Source organism: Aotus nancymaae, unplaced genomic scaffold (assembly GCF_030222135.1).
Source record: "Aotus nancymaae isolate 86718 unplaced genomic scaffold, 86718_ANA_hifiasm-v0.15.2.pri h1tg000015l_0, whole genome shotgun sequence".
In the NCBI taxonomy this organism is placed as follows: domain Eukaryota; kingdom Metazoa; phylum Chordata; class Mammalia; order Primates; family Aotidae; genus Aotus; species Aotus nancymaae.
In genome coordinates, this window is record NW_026988426.1 from 1,318,799 (window position 1) to 1,334,428 (window position 15,630).

Below are 15,630 nucleotides of genomic sequence, written 5' to 3' on the forward strand. Positions count from 1 at the left end.
TCAGGCAGTGCCGATGCACAGGCTGTAAGGAGTGTGGTCCTCGGCCAAGGCTTCTCTAGCAGGAGGCTTAGTGGGATGGGGGTGAGGGAGAGGTGAGGGTCCATGGCGGCCCCTCCTCATTGGGGGTGGGATGCTGTGCCCCAGGAATAGGTGCCACCTGACATCTGAGCTGAGGTGGAGGACGTGCGTGCTGGCTCCACAGGTCAGACTCCCAGACCTGACTAGCTGCCTGTACAAAGGCCTTCCAGGCAGCAGCACTTCCTCTATGGGACTGACATTTGTCGGAAGGGACAAGAAAACCAGGCTGTGACTGCAGCTGGCACGAGAGGCTTGGCATGAGACCCTTAAGTAATGAGACATGGCTTAAAAAACAAGCTTTAATCAATTTTTTTTTATGCCTGCACCCTCCCCCACTTTAATCAATTTCATAAAAATTGTTCTTGCAATTGAGCATGGACAGGTCCACTTGGCCAGCAGGTTGCAGGTGACAGTTTCACATTTTCAAGGCTCAGGGACAGGGCAGTCTCCTCCACATGCCACAGGTGTCTGACAGTGTAGACACTTGACCGGCAGGAGATAGGCACAGATGATCTGAAGGGGTTGTCTATTTAAAGGCCTGCAGCTCCAGCTCGAGGGACACCTTAAACACTGTCAGGCACATACCCCAAGAGAAAATGAAGCCCAGAGAAGAGAACCTCAGACTTGAGAGCCCTGCACCCCTCAACCACTGCCACCTGGGACCTGGGCTAGCCTGAGGCAATGGGGGCACCTGAATTTGCCCCGAAGGGCTCCCTCGTTCAAATCACATTGATAGGCACAGCTTTAGGATTCAGCAGGGCAGGGAGGAAGCAGGCGTTGGCTGGCCACAGCTTTCAATGACCTGCCAGTCCCTGGGGTCACCAAGAACTGGTGTTTAATGAGGGGAAAGACCATGGCCACACAGAACTACCCGGCACAAGCCCCTCCCCCAGCAGCTTCCTCCCCCTGATGAAGGCAGGTATTTAGGGAGTCCCAGAACGGAGGCATCGATGTCTAGCCAAACATGATGTTGACTGCAGGGAACCAGCTGGGGCACATGCCCCTTTTTCAAAAATAGTATGGCAAATGATTCGGAACTAACAGACGTGGCCCCTCAGAGCGATGAACCCCATGTGCCTGCGGGCCAGCTCAAGCCACAGTTGCGCCAACAAGCGCATGAAACAGTTAAATGCACACTCCCAACAGCGGGGCCCCCGGGCTGCTCAGAGCTGGCTCCAGCTGTCACTGTCCACTGAGAAAGGCCAAGTGCCCTTTGGTGCATCTGTTGGCGTAGTGTCCTTTCTCGCCACACTGGGAACAGCAGGAAGAGGGGAAAGAGGAGAGACAGACAATAACACTGTTCAAATGCAGTTTTCAACTAACATATCACCCACAAAGTCCCGTTGGGACAGGACTCTGAAATTCTCAGTGGTACAGTTTCTTTCAAATTGGAGGGTGAGGAAGCTCAGCATGGAAAGTGCAGTGGTGCAGAAACTAGCCAGCAACTCAGCAGGTGCAAGGGAGACTGAAGCCACCAGAAGACGGCCTGCCCAGGGAGGGACTCATAAGTGGGTGGCAGGACAAAGAGAAGCCCGTGGCACCTGAGCGCCACTCCATCTGGGGACCAAGCCCCTCTGCACCGTGGGCCAGCCACTTACCTCTGAGCCAAGGTCTGGGGTTCCCTGGCAGGAGATAGGAGGGAACAACGTGATAAGTGTCCTAGCCTCCCCTCCCTTGGGGAACCAGTGCCAGGGACAGAGGGTGGGCTGTCCCTGGCACTGGCTCCCCAAGGGAGGGGAGGCTAGGACACTTCCCTTGTGGCTGTGACACACCTGTCTAAGCTACCTTGGGGACAGGTTTTGATCACAGGATCAGAGAGAGGGAACGATGCTTAGACTTCGGTAAGGGGAGCCTGCAGAGCCACCTGACAAATCCAGCTCTGACCCTGCCTCATATCCCAGTCCCGATTATCCAAGCCCTACTGTAGCTTCTCTTTACTCTTGTTACTCCTTAAATGGCAGCCTTGAGCACTGAACAGAAGGGTCAGGAGGCAGCTGGGGGCACTGACTCTGTGCTAACACCAGCTCCCCCCAGTCCCTGCTGCCCTGAGGGCCTCTGCCCAATCAGCCAGCACTCTTGCCACCTCTGTTCCCTGGCCCTGCAGTCCCTGTGTTTTCAACTTTGTCTGATACGCAGGTGTGACTGTGTGTGGATGAGGGGCCAAGCAGCTGCTGATAGGCTGTAGGGCTAACATGATGGCCACAGGAGGGACCACATACCCTACTCACAGCATCTGGCACATCTGTTGGGCCCCACAGCTGACCCTGGGGAATCCAGGACCCACATGAGGTGTCTCTGACATTAACTGGTTGAAAGGCTGTGGACAGAGGCATTAACACCCCAGTCCTACCTTTATAAGCCTCCAGGACCTATGGGCACTTGCTGCACAGAGGCGGCCCTGCTGAACAGGCTGGGAGGGCAGCAAGATGACAGCCAAGTCTGCTCTGCACACAGTCCCCCTTCCATGCTTTTTTTTGTTGTTGAAACAAGAGTCTCACTCTATTGCCCAGGCTGGAGTGCAGTGGTGTAGTCATAGCTCACTGCAGCCTTCACCTCCTGGGTCCAAGCAATCCTCCCACCTCAGCATCCCCAGTAGCCAGGACTATGGGCATGTGCCACCACACCCAGCGTATTTTGTGATTTTTAATCTGGACTCATTCTTCAGAACTCCAGCCATAGGAATTCTGTGTGCCTTGGGTTGAGAACATATTCCTCACAGAGTAATGGGGGTTGCTCCTGCCAGGTACCAGAGGCACACCAATCCTGGAGCGACTGTAGATTAGAAAACTCACATTTGTAAGTTTCCAGCCTTAACCAAGGATGTGAATACAGACCAAGACTCCCGTAAGGGCCCATGAGTAACGTCAAAACTATCAAGAGATTTCTCTCCCCTAGCCGAGTGTGGTGGCTCACACTTGTAATCCCAGCACTTTGGGAGACTGAGGCAGGCAGATCACCTGAGGTCAGGAGTTCAAGACCAGCCTGGCCAACATGGTGAAACCTTGTCTGTACAAAAATATAAAACTTAGCTGGGCATGATGGTAGGTGCCTATAACCCAGCTACTCAGGAGGCTGAGGCAGGAGAATCGCTTGAACCCGGGAGGCAGAGGTTGTAGTGAGCCGAGATCATGCCACTGCACTCCAGCCTGGGTGACAAAAAAACCAAAACATTTCCCTTCCCACAGAGCCAGGGGTGAACAGGACCGTTTTCAAGGAGGTGTCTTTTTTTTTTTTTTTTTTTTTTTTGAGACGGAGTTTCGCTCATTACCCAGGCTGGAGTGCAATGGCACGATCTCGGCTCACCGCAACCTCCGCCTCCTGGGTTCAGGCAATTCTTCTGCCTCAGCCTCCTGAGTAGCTGGGATTACAGGCACACACCACTGTGCCCAGCTAATTTTTTGTATTTTTAGTAGAGACGGGGTTTCACCATGTTGACCAGGATGGTCTCGATCTCTTGACCTCGTGATCCACCCGCCTCGGCCTCCCAAAGTGCTGGGATTACAGGCTTGAGCCACCGCGCCCGGCTTCAAGGAGGTGTCTTTAAGCTCACCCTACCCGAGTGTCCCATTTTATGTACTGGGGGAGGGGACGGGGACAGGGTTCTGTAACCCAGTGTCCTGTTCCCTTGGTGTGCCCTGCAGGATCTGAGGATGCCCCCAGGACAGCCAGCGGCTCCAAGGCCTCTCCCTTCCCTGGATCAGTGTTTCCATTTTGTTTCCAGCTTCTTGGGGGCTTCTCTCACTTGCCTGAAGGCCCTGTCCATTCATTCAGCAGGCGTTCTCACCATCCTTTACCTGGCCTCCGTGCGGTGTGGTGGGAAGTAGGACAGTCTCTAGCCCACCATAGTGGATGGTAACTAGACTGTCACTTTATGCTTACAATCAGCAAAAATGAATGTTTTCATTTTTCTCATTTTGCCAAACATATGGGGAAGACCCCACCCCGTCCCCCAGCCCCAGGACTCACCTTGTAACAGGTGACCTGCTCCAGTGGCCGGGGTCCCCGGTTGCCCGCACTGCTGTTTTGACTCTGCATGACCCCGATGACTTGCGGGGTTCTCTGCTGATTGGGAGAAGAGTTCTGACTCGTTAACTGGATCAAGGAGGACGACCTTTGTAATGGCGGATTGTTACTTTGCTGGAAAGAGTTATACAACACGGTTTTACTGTGGAAAACATGTGCACGCAGACTACCAATGGGGACAGGAAAATAGAGGGCGGGACTTGTCCCGCATGAACGGCAGGAAGAAGGGCTTCCACGATGGCCCAGCTCAGGAGAGCAGGCGGCAGAGAAACATTTGGTGATGATGGCAGGAGCCACTGCCCGAAAAACACCATGCAGACACACAAAAACGAAAAATAAAATAGAAAACAAAACATTGAAGAGACAAGAGGAGGTCTCTGGGGCAGTGGGACAAAAGCATGATCAGGCCTTACTTTGGTTTCTGAGGTTCTAGCTTCAGGTCAGGATGAACGCTTGGTTCAGCCAGATGTTTAGCAGCCTACACGGCGGGCAAGTCACAGAAAAACAGTTGGAGCCTGACACGCTGAGCTGCGTTCTCGGGCTGAGAGGACCCTCCTCTAGGGAGCCCCACCAGGAGGAGGGCAGCAGCTTCTGGGGTAGGGATTCCACAGCAGGGCCTCCTCCTGACCAGGTGGGATCCTGGCTCTGGCCCATAAGTGCAGAACCCGAGCTAGGAAACCCCCAGGTTGGCACAGCTGCACCTACACCTGGAATTCCCGGCTTTCCCCATCAAGAGTTCAATATGATTGGCGCCTCCACACAGCTACATCCTCTCCTGGCTGTTCAGCCTCTAGCACTGAGCAGGGCTGGTCAGCCCAGAGCCCAGCAGGGGAGGAGGTGAGACTTTGGGCTCAGGGGGTAGGTGAGCTTGGTGGGCCTGTTGGGGACCCTGCCTGATGCTGGCTTTGCCTTGATGCCAGCCTTTCCTCTCAGCCCAACCCGACTCCCATAACCAAACTCAGGGTGCCCTTGGCGTTGAGGGGCTGCTGTGGACCCCATGTGTCTATGGCATTGCCCTCTCTCCTCATGTTTGAAGGGACAGACCAGCTGCTTGGCTGTGGGGCCCCTCATCTAGAAAACTGGAGCCAGCTGGGCCTGCAGTCCTGTCCTCACCCCTTCTCTCAGCCTCCACTCCACAGGAGCAGGGGTGGTGCTGGCCAGAGTGGTCAGTTAGTTCTGCTGCCATACCTGCTCCTGCCCAGTGGTGTCACCTCAGACAAGTCCTTCCTGGAGGAGTCTCAGTTTCCCTATTTGCAAAACAAAGGGTCTGACCCAGGAGCAATAGCAGCAGACACGGTGCCCAGTGCCCAGGCCACCCTCCATGCCAGCCCCTGGGGCAGACACTGCTGAACCAGGCAGCCCCATCTCACAACAGGTGGCCAATTGCACGGTGCCTGAACCATGTCTGCTGCTGCGCTCGGCCTTGCTGAGGTTCTAGGGTGAAAAGGCCGTCTGTCTCTCAAGGGAGATATACATGGCTTGCTCCTAACTTTTCTGCAGGAACTTGGGAGACTCCCCTTCTCTCCCAAGTTTTCCAGTGAGGTCTAAGGCAGACCGCACACCTAGTGGGCACTGAGGTTCTCGCTGTAGAAAAGGCACTTCCTACACGGGCCGAGGAGGGCTGGGCACGATACCTTTGCTGGAGGCTGTGTCTGCTGTGGCAGTGGGGGCTGCTCGGTGGTTCCCATGGGCAGTTCAAATCGAGGGCTGGTCACCAGCAGCCGGAGGGGATGAGAACAAGAGGAGTTAGGGGTGAGGGATGAGAAGAGAGAAGCCAGACCATGCTTTTAAATTCCAGCCCCAGGAAAATCACACTCAGTTGCCCCAGCACAAGGTGACAGAAGCTGCAGGGATGGGGTGGGGCTGGCACTCAGCTCTGCTTGCTCCTGGGAGGCCGCCCGAGTGGCAGAGAGAACAGAACTAGCTTGCTTGGGCTCAAACCTAGCTCTGCCCATACCAAGCTGGGAGACTCACTGCCAGTGCTGCTTGGAAATGACAAGGCTGTGCTGGTACGTGCCCCCTTCCCCTCTGGGTCTTACTCCGGTGACAGCCCCTCCTCCCATCACTTGGTGACGGTCCGCCCCACAAGTAGGAATCCCTGGACCACCTGCAGGTGCCTGCACTCTCATCCAGGGAGTGAGACCCAGTGACAGCACCTGCCACTTCCCTGCAGTGAGAAGCAGGGACCAGCGTCCTCACAGGCCCGGAGACTGTTATCCTGCTGCAGGTTGAGCAGTGTGGGTGTGGCAGCCAGGGGGAGGGGAGGCTTTCCTGCAGCCCCAGTGCCACCCCAGGCAGAAGCCCAGGTCCACAACCAAAGTGATAGATGGGCACTGGGCTCCAGCGACAAGATAATGGACCCGCAAGAGGGGTGCTAACCCCATGGAGCAAGAATTAAAACCCGTCCTCGGAGGCTCACAGACTTGCCTTTAACCACATGCCACCACCTGCCACCATGTGCCCCTGACCAGGGACCCAGCCCTGAGCCTCAGTGTGCTCCTGTGTGAAATGGGTGCATTCTCTCCCACCCTCACTGTTGCATGACTACTTATTCTACGTGATACCCCAAGCTCAGGATTTCCTGAACCTCCACATAGAAAGCCCTGAAATTCTACTTTCCTTCCTTTAGGGCACAGGTTCCTAACTGGAAGTCTCTCAATTCCCTAAATGATATGCAAGGCTACACGTGTGTCTCTGTCCCACAGCTTCCATTAGATTACCCAAGAAAGGCCAGCTGCTGGTCCAGGCAGAGCCACCTCTGGGCTCAGGGAGCATTGGTGGCCATAGCAGGGATACCTTCCCCATCTCCTGCCCCCACCCTTGGTCCTGGTAATGACATCACCCAGTGACCAAAGCCCAGTTGGCCCAGGGAAGATACAGAGGTCAGCGGGGCCTGGGCCAGAAGCGTGGGTAGAGGGCAGAGTGGCTGGCTACTCACTGCATGAATTTACATGAGGGGCCCTCCGGGCAGAATCCCACGAGGTAATTCACACAGATGACTCTCCGTGTGTGCCGATGCCTGCACAGGGGACCTACAGAGCCAAACGTCTGGTTACTCAGATGTCCCCTCTACCAGTTAGAGAGCTGGAGCATGGCTTAAAATGCTGGCTGTCCCCCATTCATGGAAGACAGTGGACAGGGACTTCACCTCTCAACACTGGTCTACTTATGAAAAATGCAGGTGGACCACCACCCACCCAGCATGCTTGGGAGATTCAAGGGAGATGAGGGGTGTGAGAAAGCCTCACTAGCTACAGAATGTCAGGTTTTGCTGAGACAGGTAGGGGGAGATGTGCCAGGTAGGCTAGCTGGCAGCCTCCATAGTGTGTGGGCAGAAAATGGAGGACTGGCTTCTTGCCAGAGGCCCAGCCCACCCTGGCACCTACCGTGCTTGCAGAAGCCGCGGTCGTACCAAGGGCAGTCCTTGATCTTGGACTCGGGGTCGATGTGTAGGAAGGGGCACTCCTTGTTGCTGCACTCCCCTGCAGGGAAACCTGGATGTGAGGCCACCTGGGAGAGCCAGGGCCAGGCCCACCTTGGCTTCATCCAAGGAAAAGAGGTTCTGGTGTCCAGTTTTGGCCTGATGAGCCCTGAGAGCCAGGGCAGCGTGTCTCAGAGCCGCAGCTTTCTGTACACCAGGGCTGTGATAGAAATGCACCCACTGAGACCAGGAATTTCCACTCTGATTTGCTCTTCACATCTAAGAGCTGGGACAAGGGTAGGGGGAGGCACTTGTGGACCTGCCCCTCTCTGAAGCAGTGGGCCCCAGGGACCACCAGCACTGAGAAGCACCTTCCTGGGTAGCCGCCACCTCCAGGCTCACCACCTCCAATCCACGTTAACAACTGTGCTCAGAATCCAGAGGAAATGCAAACTCCTTCCCCAAGCCCCTCCGCAGGCTCAGCCTCTGCCACCCCCAGCCACACGGGTCCCCCTGCACCAGAACCAGCCCCTTCTCAACCTTCCACTCCCAGCTCAGGAATCCCCTCATCTTCTGATCACGGTTTCTTTCCTTCAGAGCACTTGTCAGAAGCAATTCTCTTCTCTGTTTGTTTCACTGGCTCATCGGCTACTTTTTTCCCTGGACCCTAAGAGTGAAGGCTTCACAGGGCAAGGACCTCTTCCCCTTTGTCCCTCCCCCTTACATTAGGTAAGAGAGCCCTAAACCTAATGTCTGTGGTGCAGGTGACAGAAGCTACAGACAGTGCATCCTGCACCAGGGCTGTCAGCAAGGAAGGAGCGACCCCTAGGCCACTTGTACAGCGGTGCCTTGAGAGCCTGCCCAGGAGAGCCAGCTGCTGCCTCTGGGGCCAGATGGGAGGCTACTGCCCCATCCCAGTGCTAGTATGGGCAAGGGGTCGGGGGGAATGTGCTACATAGGACAATGACAGAGTGGGTCCTATTTCTTCTCAGCTTATGCCCCCTCCACAAAACAAGCCACAGCTCTCTTTAACAAGCCAGCAGGCCATGCCTGTTGAGATGCTGAAATAATTAACATCTCCTCCAACAGCAGTGCTTTGAAAGCACAAAACATACCCTGCACTCCTGGGCTCACTGCAGGATTCCAGCCTCCTGCCTGGTTCCCTGCACAGGACCAGGGCCAGCCTCATGCCGACCCACAGAGCTGCTTCCTGGGAAACATCGAAGTGCAGACCCGAGCAGGGAATCTGGGGATGCATTCCAGCAGGGAGCACAACATCTCTGCCAGGCTCTGTGCCAGCCCCACCAACTCCACTCAGTCCCCTGCTTCTCCACACAGGCTGCTCAGGACAGCCGAGGTCACGGATTCTTTAAGCAGGGCTCAAGGCAAGCCCGTTACTACCAGAAGATACATCTGGGGCTGCTGTTCTGAAGGGCTGTTTAGGATGGCTGAGATGTCACCAGGATTATGGCCCCAGAGATAAGGAACCAGCTCAGACCTGAGAGGCAGTGCCCACGCTGGAGGGAGAAGTGGGTTTCAGGGAGAAAGTGGACGTGGACAGAAATCAACCATGGACATAATGCAGCCAGGTGCACAACTCACTGCTTCCTGGTCACCTTCATTAGCTTCAAGTCCCAGCGTGCTCGGAAGTGCTCCAAACCCTGAAGCACTCTAAAGGGATGCACAGGGCTGGGCACGGTGGCTCACGCCTATAATCCCAGCACTTTCAGAGGCCAAGGCAGGTGGATCATTTGAGCCCAGGAGTTCAAGACCAGTCTGGGAAACACAGTAAGACCCTGTGTCTTTAAAAAAAAAAAAAAGATGAGCAGAGAATAGCCATGCTGTCCCCCTAAAAGCTGGCTGAGGCTGGCAGGCTCTGTCCGAGTTTCTCCTCTGAGGCTGGAAAGATGGGAAAAGCAGGCAGTGACCATAGGGGCACTGAGCAGCCAGCAGATCTCTTTGTGCCTTGTCCAGGGTTCCAGGTGCCTTACCAAATTTGGAGTAGAAGTAGCACTCGGGCATCTTGGTCATGTCATACTCATGCAGGAACTCACACTGGTCCCCCTTCTTGCATAGGCCTCGCAGCCAGTGTTTGCACACAACTGTCTTCTCGCCGCTGATGTGGCGAAATGGACACATGCCTCCTGCCAGGAAGATGGGGACAGGGTGTCAGGAGAGAGGCCACCCTGAACCCGGGGAACAGGGCCTGGAGAAGCTGAGGCACCTTCACCTCCTAACTTCCAAAGCCACCTGAAGGCATCACCTGAAGGGGGCAGAGGTCACCCTCACAGAAGGCAACATGATTTTAGGTAGTATGCTGACAGACACTTTACATTTTACTTTATCATTCATTCATTCATTAATTCATTCTGATTTGTAGTCTTGAATCGTCACCTGGGCTGAAGTGCAATGGTGCAATCGCAGCTCACTGCAACCTCCACCTTCTGGGTTCAAGCAATTCTCCTGCCTCAGCCTCCCGAGTAGCTGGGATTACAGGTGCCTGCCACCACGCTCAGCTAATTTTTTGTATTTTTAGTAGAGACAGGGTTTCACTATGTTGGCCAGGCTGGTCTCGAACGCCTGACCTCGTGATATGCCCACCTTGGCCTCCCAAAGTGCTGAGATTACAGGCATGAGCCACCACGCCTGGCCCATTTCACATTTTAATAGTAATTCCTGGTCTCACAGATATTACTGTAAGATGGAGGCGTAAAAAGTGGGAAGACGTTGGGAGGCTGAGGAGGGTGGAACATGAGGTCAGGAGTTTGAGATCGGCCTGGCCAATATAATAAAACCCTGTTTCTACTAAAAATACAAAAATTAGCCAGGAATGGTGGCTCGCACCTGTAGTCCCAGCTACTCAGGAGGCTGAGGCAGAAGAATCGCTTGAACCCAGGAAAGAGAAGATGCAGTGAGCTGAGATCACGCCACTGCACTCCAGTCTGGGTGACACTATTTCTTAATTTGATTAAATAATAGTTCCAGTGGTACACAGACATGAAATCCTGAGAGAGACAGTGAAAGAAAAACAGGTCTTGGAAATCCTAAAGCATAAAGAAGACGGACTCTAGGTGGGCTCCATCTCCAGTGAAAAGTACCCATTTGGCTGCCAAGAATTAAGAAAGATGAACTTGGCTGGGTGCAGTAGCTCATACCTATAATCCCAGCACTTTGGGAGGCCAAGACAGGAGAATCACTTGAGCTGGAAGTTCAAGATCAGCCTGGGCATGACAGTGAAACCTTGTCTTTACACACAAAAAAGGAAAAAAAACTAAAAATTAAAAAAATTAGCTGGGGAGCCAGGCATGATGGCTCATTCCTGTAATCCCAGCACTCTGGGAGGTCAAGGTGGGAAGTCAGGAGTTCGAGACCAGCCTGGCCAACATGGTGAAACCCCGTCTCTACTAAAAATACAAAAATTAGCCAGGTGTGCTGGTGTGCACCTGTAATCCCAGCTACTTAGGAGGCTTAGGCAGGAGAATTACTTGAACCCAGAAGGCAGAAGTTGTAGTAAGCTGAGATCATTGCATTCCAGCCTGGACAACAAAGCAAGACTCCATCTCAAAAAACAGAAAGATCAATATCAGAATTGAGGAAATGTGATGTGTACACATTGAGGGAGGTGTCTGTGGCAGGACCTGATGGGACAGAGCCAGCCTCTGGGAATGTGTGGGACTTCTAACAAGTGGCCTGGCAGGACCGTCGTGGAGGTCCAACCAGAGTGAGGCCGTTCTACACTTCTGCTGTCCAGTATAGCAGCTGCCAGCCTAATGTGACTATTGAGCACTTGAAACATGACTAGTATGTCTGAGGAGTTTAAGTTTTAACTGTGATTTGACTTAATTTAAATTTGAATTGCCACATGTAGTCAACAGAGATATCCCTGTGTTGGGGATGGCTGTGCTAACAGAAGGTGGCTGGTCAGAAAGGCAGAATTACTGAGCAAAGACATGGGAATAAGACCAGGAGCCCAGTAAAGGTAATGACGTTCTGACTGGACAGTGTGAGGTTGACCTGGTTGATCTGCCAGAAACTCTACTACCTCAGTGGTAAATGACTACATTATAGAAGCAAAACTCACAAAAACCATTCATTAAAACCAGCCCTTTGGGCAGGGCGAGGTGGCTCATGCCTGTAATCCCAGCACTTTGGGAGGCCTACGCGGGTGGATCACCTGAAGTCAGGAGTTTGAGACCAGCCTGATTAACATGGTGAAACCCCGTCTCTACTAAATTAGCTGGGCGTGGTAGCGCATGCCTGTAATCCCAGCTACTCAGGAGGCTGGGGCAGGAGAATGGCTTGAACCCAGGAGGTAGAGGTTGAGGTGAGCCGAGATGATGCCATTGCACTCCAGCCTGGGCAACAGGAGTGAAACTCTGTCTCAAAAACAAAAAACCCAAAAAAGCAGCCCTTTGCTCTGATTCTCTGCTCCCCCTTTTCAAGCTTCTGATTAATATTTAAGTTTCCTACATAAATTTTCCTACAGCAAGAAAAATGCCCAGACTGTGGAATGTTAAGATCGTGCCTAGTGATACTTTTTTTTTTTTTTTTTTTTTTTGAGATGGAGTCTCACTCTGTCGCCCAGGCTGGAGTGCAGTGGTGCAATCTCGGCTCACTGCCACCTCCGCCTCCTGGGTTCAAGTGATTCTCCTGCCTCAGCCTCCGGAGTAGCTGGGATTACAGACGTGCGTCACCACACCCAACTAGTTTTTGTACTTTTACTAGAGATGGGTTTCACCATGTTGGCCAGGTTGGTGTCGAATTCCCGACCTCAGGTGATCCACCTACCTTGGCCTCCAAAAGTGTTGGGATTACAGGTGTGAGCCACCAGGCCTGGCTCCTAGTGATATTTCTGATGGAATAGTGAAGAAACCGGCTTGTGTAGTCTGTGTCGGAGGCTAGTTAGCGAGAACAAGACCCCATAAGATGGGTTATCATGGGGTGCTTTGATGGGAGGCCACAGAAAACCATGAGACTGTGGAATCAGAAAGGCCTGGGTGCAGACATTGGGCTCTGCCACTATTAACTCTGTGAGCTGGAGAAAGTTCCTGAATGTCTGTCTCAGTGCTGCACTGAGGCTTCTCTCCATGTCACAGGCCAGCTTGTAGCCCCAGGGAATGTGAAGTGATAAGGCAGCCTGAGAGCCAGGATCAGTCCTGTGTTTTAGGTTTCAGGTGGAACATCCCATCAGGTTCCTAGCCTGTCCAAACCGGAGTTTTATCTACAGTCATCATTAGTCTATAGAAAGGAATGTGAGCCAGAGACCTGGCGGCATCTAAGTCCGCTGGGGACAAGGAGGTGGGAGGGCACCTCAGGAGGCACATCAGGGAGCCTGGAGTCTCTCACCTTTGCCGCAGGCAGCTTTTAAAAAGAATTCACAGACAGCAGCCCCGGACTCTGTAGAATGGAGAAAAAAGGAGAAGAATCAAACAAAGAGGTACAATTGCTATTATGTCTGAAGACAGTGGGAGGGAACCCTTCTGACCTCTGACCCACCAAGGGTTCAGGGTACAGGAAATAAAGTAGCAAAAACATGCAAAGTCCAACCAAGGAGGAAGCTGCTTATATTAGTCATGTCCTGAAATGAGACACATACATTGAGAGCAGTCATTACCCAGTGCTTTGAGAGCCTCCTGTATACAAGATCCTTTCAAGGAGTTAAGAGTGGGTGGGGAAAGGAAGCCTGGAGTACAGTATCACAGAAATAGTTTTGTTTTTTTTTTGAGATGGGGTTTCACTCTTGTTGCCTGGGCTGGACTGCAATAGCGCAATCTTGCCTTACTGCAACCTCTACCTCCTGGGTTCAAACAATTCTCCTGCCTCAGCCTCCCAAGTGGCTGGGATTATAGGCGCCCACCACCATGTCCAGCTAATTTTTGTATTTTTGGTAGAGATGGGGTTTCACCATGTTTCGAACTGGTCTCGAACTCCTGACCTCAGGTGATCCGCTCGCCTCGGCCTCCCAGAGTGCTGGGATTACAGGGGTGAGCCACCACGCCCTGCCCAGTGAAATTATCTTGTACAGAAGTGTCACCATGTAAATCTGTGGGACAGGCAGCGAAAAAAAAATATATTTAGGCCAGGTGTGGTGGCTCATGCCTGTTATCCCGGTACTTTTGAAGGCCGAGGTGAAAGGATTGCTTGAGCTCAGGAGTCCAAGACCAACCACGGGAAACATGGCGAAACAGTGTCTCTATCAAAAAATACACACACAAAAAATCTGTCAGGCATGGTGGTGCACGCCTGTGGTCCCAGCTACTTGGCAGGCTGAGGTGGGAGGATTGCTGGAGCCTGGGAAGTCGAGGCTGCACTGAGCCATGATTGCGCCACCAAGGCACTTACATTTAGAGAGGGAGCCCCTATCTCAAAAGCAAACAAACAAAAAGAAAAAAACCACATGAAAGGACAGACTTAGAAGTCACATGTGCATGACAAGGCATGGCTGCCTGAGGAGAGGGAGGCTGCTGGGAGAAGTGGGAGACCCCACTGGTAGTTGTGGGCAACAGCACAGAACACTGGAGCTTGCCGAGGAGGACCACCTCTCTGTAGGAGACCCCAGGTCTGCCATCCATTGAGTGGTGGTCGTCAGCAAGTCCCTTCCCCTACCCCACCTGGGTCTTAGTTTCCCCATCTGTGGATTGAACTCAATGACTTCCACCAGCCCCCAAACTTTAAGGTTATAGCATTAGATTTCAAGTATGTCCAGATAGGAAAGAAGGCCGGGCGCGGTGGCTCACGCCTGTAATCCTAGCACTTTGGAAGGCCGAGGCGGGCGGATCACGAAGTCAAGAGATCGAGCCCATCCTGGCCAAGATGGTGAAACCCCGTCTCTACTAAAAAAATACAAAAATTAGCTGGGCATGGTGGCGCGTGCCTGTAGTCCCAGCTACTCGGGCGGCTGAGGCAGGAGAATTGCTTGAACCCGGGAGGCGGAGGTTGCAGTGAGCCGAGATCGCGCCACGGCACTACAGCCTGGCGACAAAAGCGAGACTCTGTCTCGAAAAAAAAAAAAAAAAAGACACAAAGAAAACGACTAGTTTCTTCTAAAGTATGAGATATTCCACTGAGTAGTGGGTGGGGAGCCAGGGGTCACCACAAGAAGGGAAGGAGTGAAGGAAGTTCATTCAGGCCAAGAGTCCATACAGCTGCTGGGTGTGATAAATAACTTGAGTTGAGGTCCAGAAAAATGTGGAGACAGGCCCCAAATTAGGGATGCGCTCCCAGGAGAATGAGTCCTAGAGGGGAGTTTGAGAGTCTAGTTGGGGTCTCCTAAAGAGAGGTGGTCCTTCCCTCAGCAGGCCTCCTCCAACGCCTCAGTTATAAAGAAAGCAAGAAGAGACACTCAGCGTTGGGCGGGGGGGGCGGGAAGTAGGGAGTGGGATACCCTAGTACTCTCCTGTATTTGGGAGAGGGCTGAGGGAAAGTTCCAATCCTGGATAACCCACCTTTATTCAAGAATTAAGCGAACAAATTCCTGCCCTCCTACAGATTACCTTTGAACCGCCGCCGCATGAGGACAAATCCGAGGCAGTGAACTCCTGAGTCCAAGTGAGGGGGAAAGGGGTCCCCAGACGGTGGAAATGGGGGCCTGGGATTCAGGAGTCCTAAAACCAAGGGTGAGAGTCCCGGGATCCAGAAGAGGAGGTCTCAGGATAGAGTGGGAAGAGTCCCGGGACCACAGAGGAGGGACTAAAGGGGAGGGTCCCAGGACCCGGAGGAGGTGGGAGGAACTCTCAAGACCTAGTGGGAGGAGTCCCGGGACCAAAGGGGAGGGGTCCAGGATCCAGAGGAGGCGGTGTGGGGGGGGAACGTCTCAAGACCGAGGCGAAGGAGTCCCGGGTCCGAGTCGCTCTCGCCCTCCCGCCTGGGCCCCGCACTCACTGTCCATGCCGGGGAAGGGCAGAGGCTGCGCCCCGAGCTGCTGCTCCACCGCGATCTCCAAGTCGAACTTGATGTGGTCCACGCTGGCGATGATTTCCTGCATGGTGGCGGCGGCGGCCCCACCGGCCCGGTTCCCCCTAAGTCTCCTGCCGCCCTCTCGCCTCTACCCGCCGCCGGCCCAGCCGCCGGCCCCGCCGCACACGCTCCTCCTTCACCTCGCCGCCGCC

The 15,630-nt window shown here is 53.6% G+C and overlaps 1 protein-coding gene across 3 annotated transcripts; it reads right to left on the reverse strand.

Annotated features, from left to right (window-relative positions):
• Positions 1–363: 363 nt before the first annotated feature.
• Positions 364–15,554, reverse strand: CPSF4 (cleavage and polyadenylation specific factor 4). Of its 3 annotated transcripts, none has more exons than XM_012455518.2 (8): positions 15,404–15,554; positions 12,869–12,919; positions 9,514–9,666; positions 7,488–7,583; positions 7,040–7,133; positions 5,736–5,808; positions 4,045–4,140; positions 364–1,329 (listed from the first exon to the last, which is right to left on the reverse strand). In XM_012455518.2, exons 1-8 carry the CDS (start codon positions 15,504–15,506, stop codon positions 1,261–1,263), a joined length of 735 nt encoding a protein of 244 aa, XP_012310941.1. In that variant the 5' UTR covers positions 15,507–15,554; the 3' UTR covers positions 364–1,260. The 3 variants fall into 3 exon arrangements, with proteins under 3 accessions (XP_012310941.1, XP_012310940.1, XP_064232495.1); XM_012455517.2 differs by having other exon boundaries at positions 4,045–4,215; XM_064376425.1 differs by lacking the exon at positions 364–1,329 and having other exon boundaries at positions 4,125–5,348.
• Between the last annotated feature and the right edge of the window lie 76 nt (positions 15,555–15,630).

Bases quoted from the DNA above. Each gene is read 5' to 3' on its own strand.
- CPSF4 (XM_012455517.2), bottom strand. From the start codon at position 15,506: ATGCAGGAAATCATCGCCAGCGTGGACCACATCAAGTTCGACTTGGAG. The intron at 4,216-5,735 runs GTATCGTGCCCA...AACTCTTTCCAG, and splicing joins AGACACAGCCTCCAGCAAAG to CAAAGTAACAATCCGCCATT. The intron at 1,330-4,044 runs GTGAGTCCTGGG...TGCTGTTCCCAG, and splicing joins AGCAGGTCACCTGTTACAAG to TGTGGCGAGAAAGGACACTA.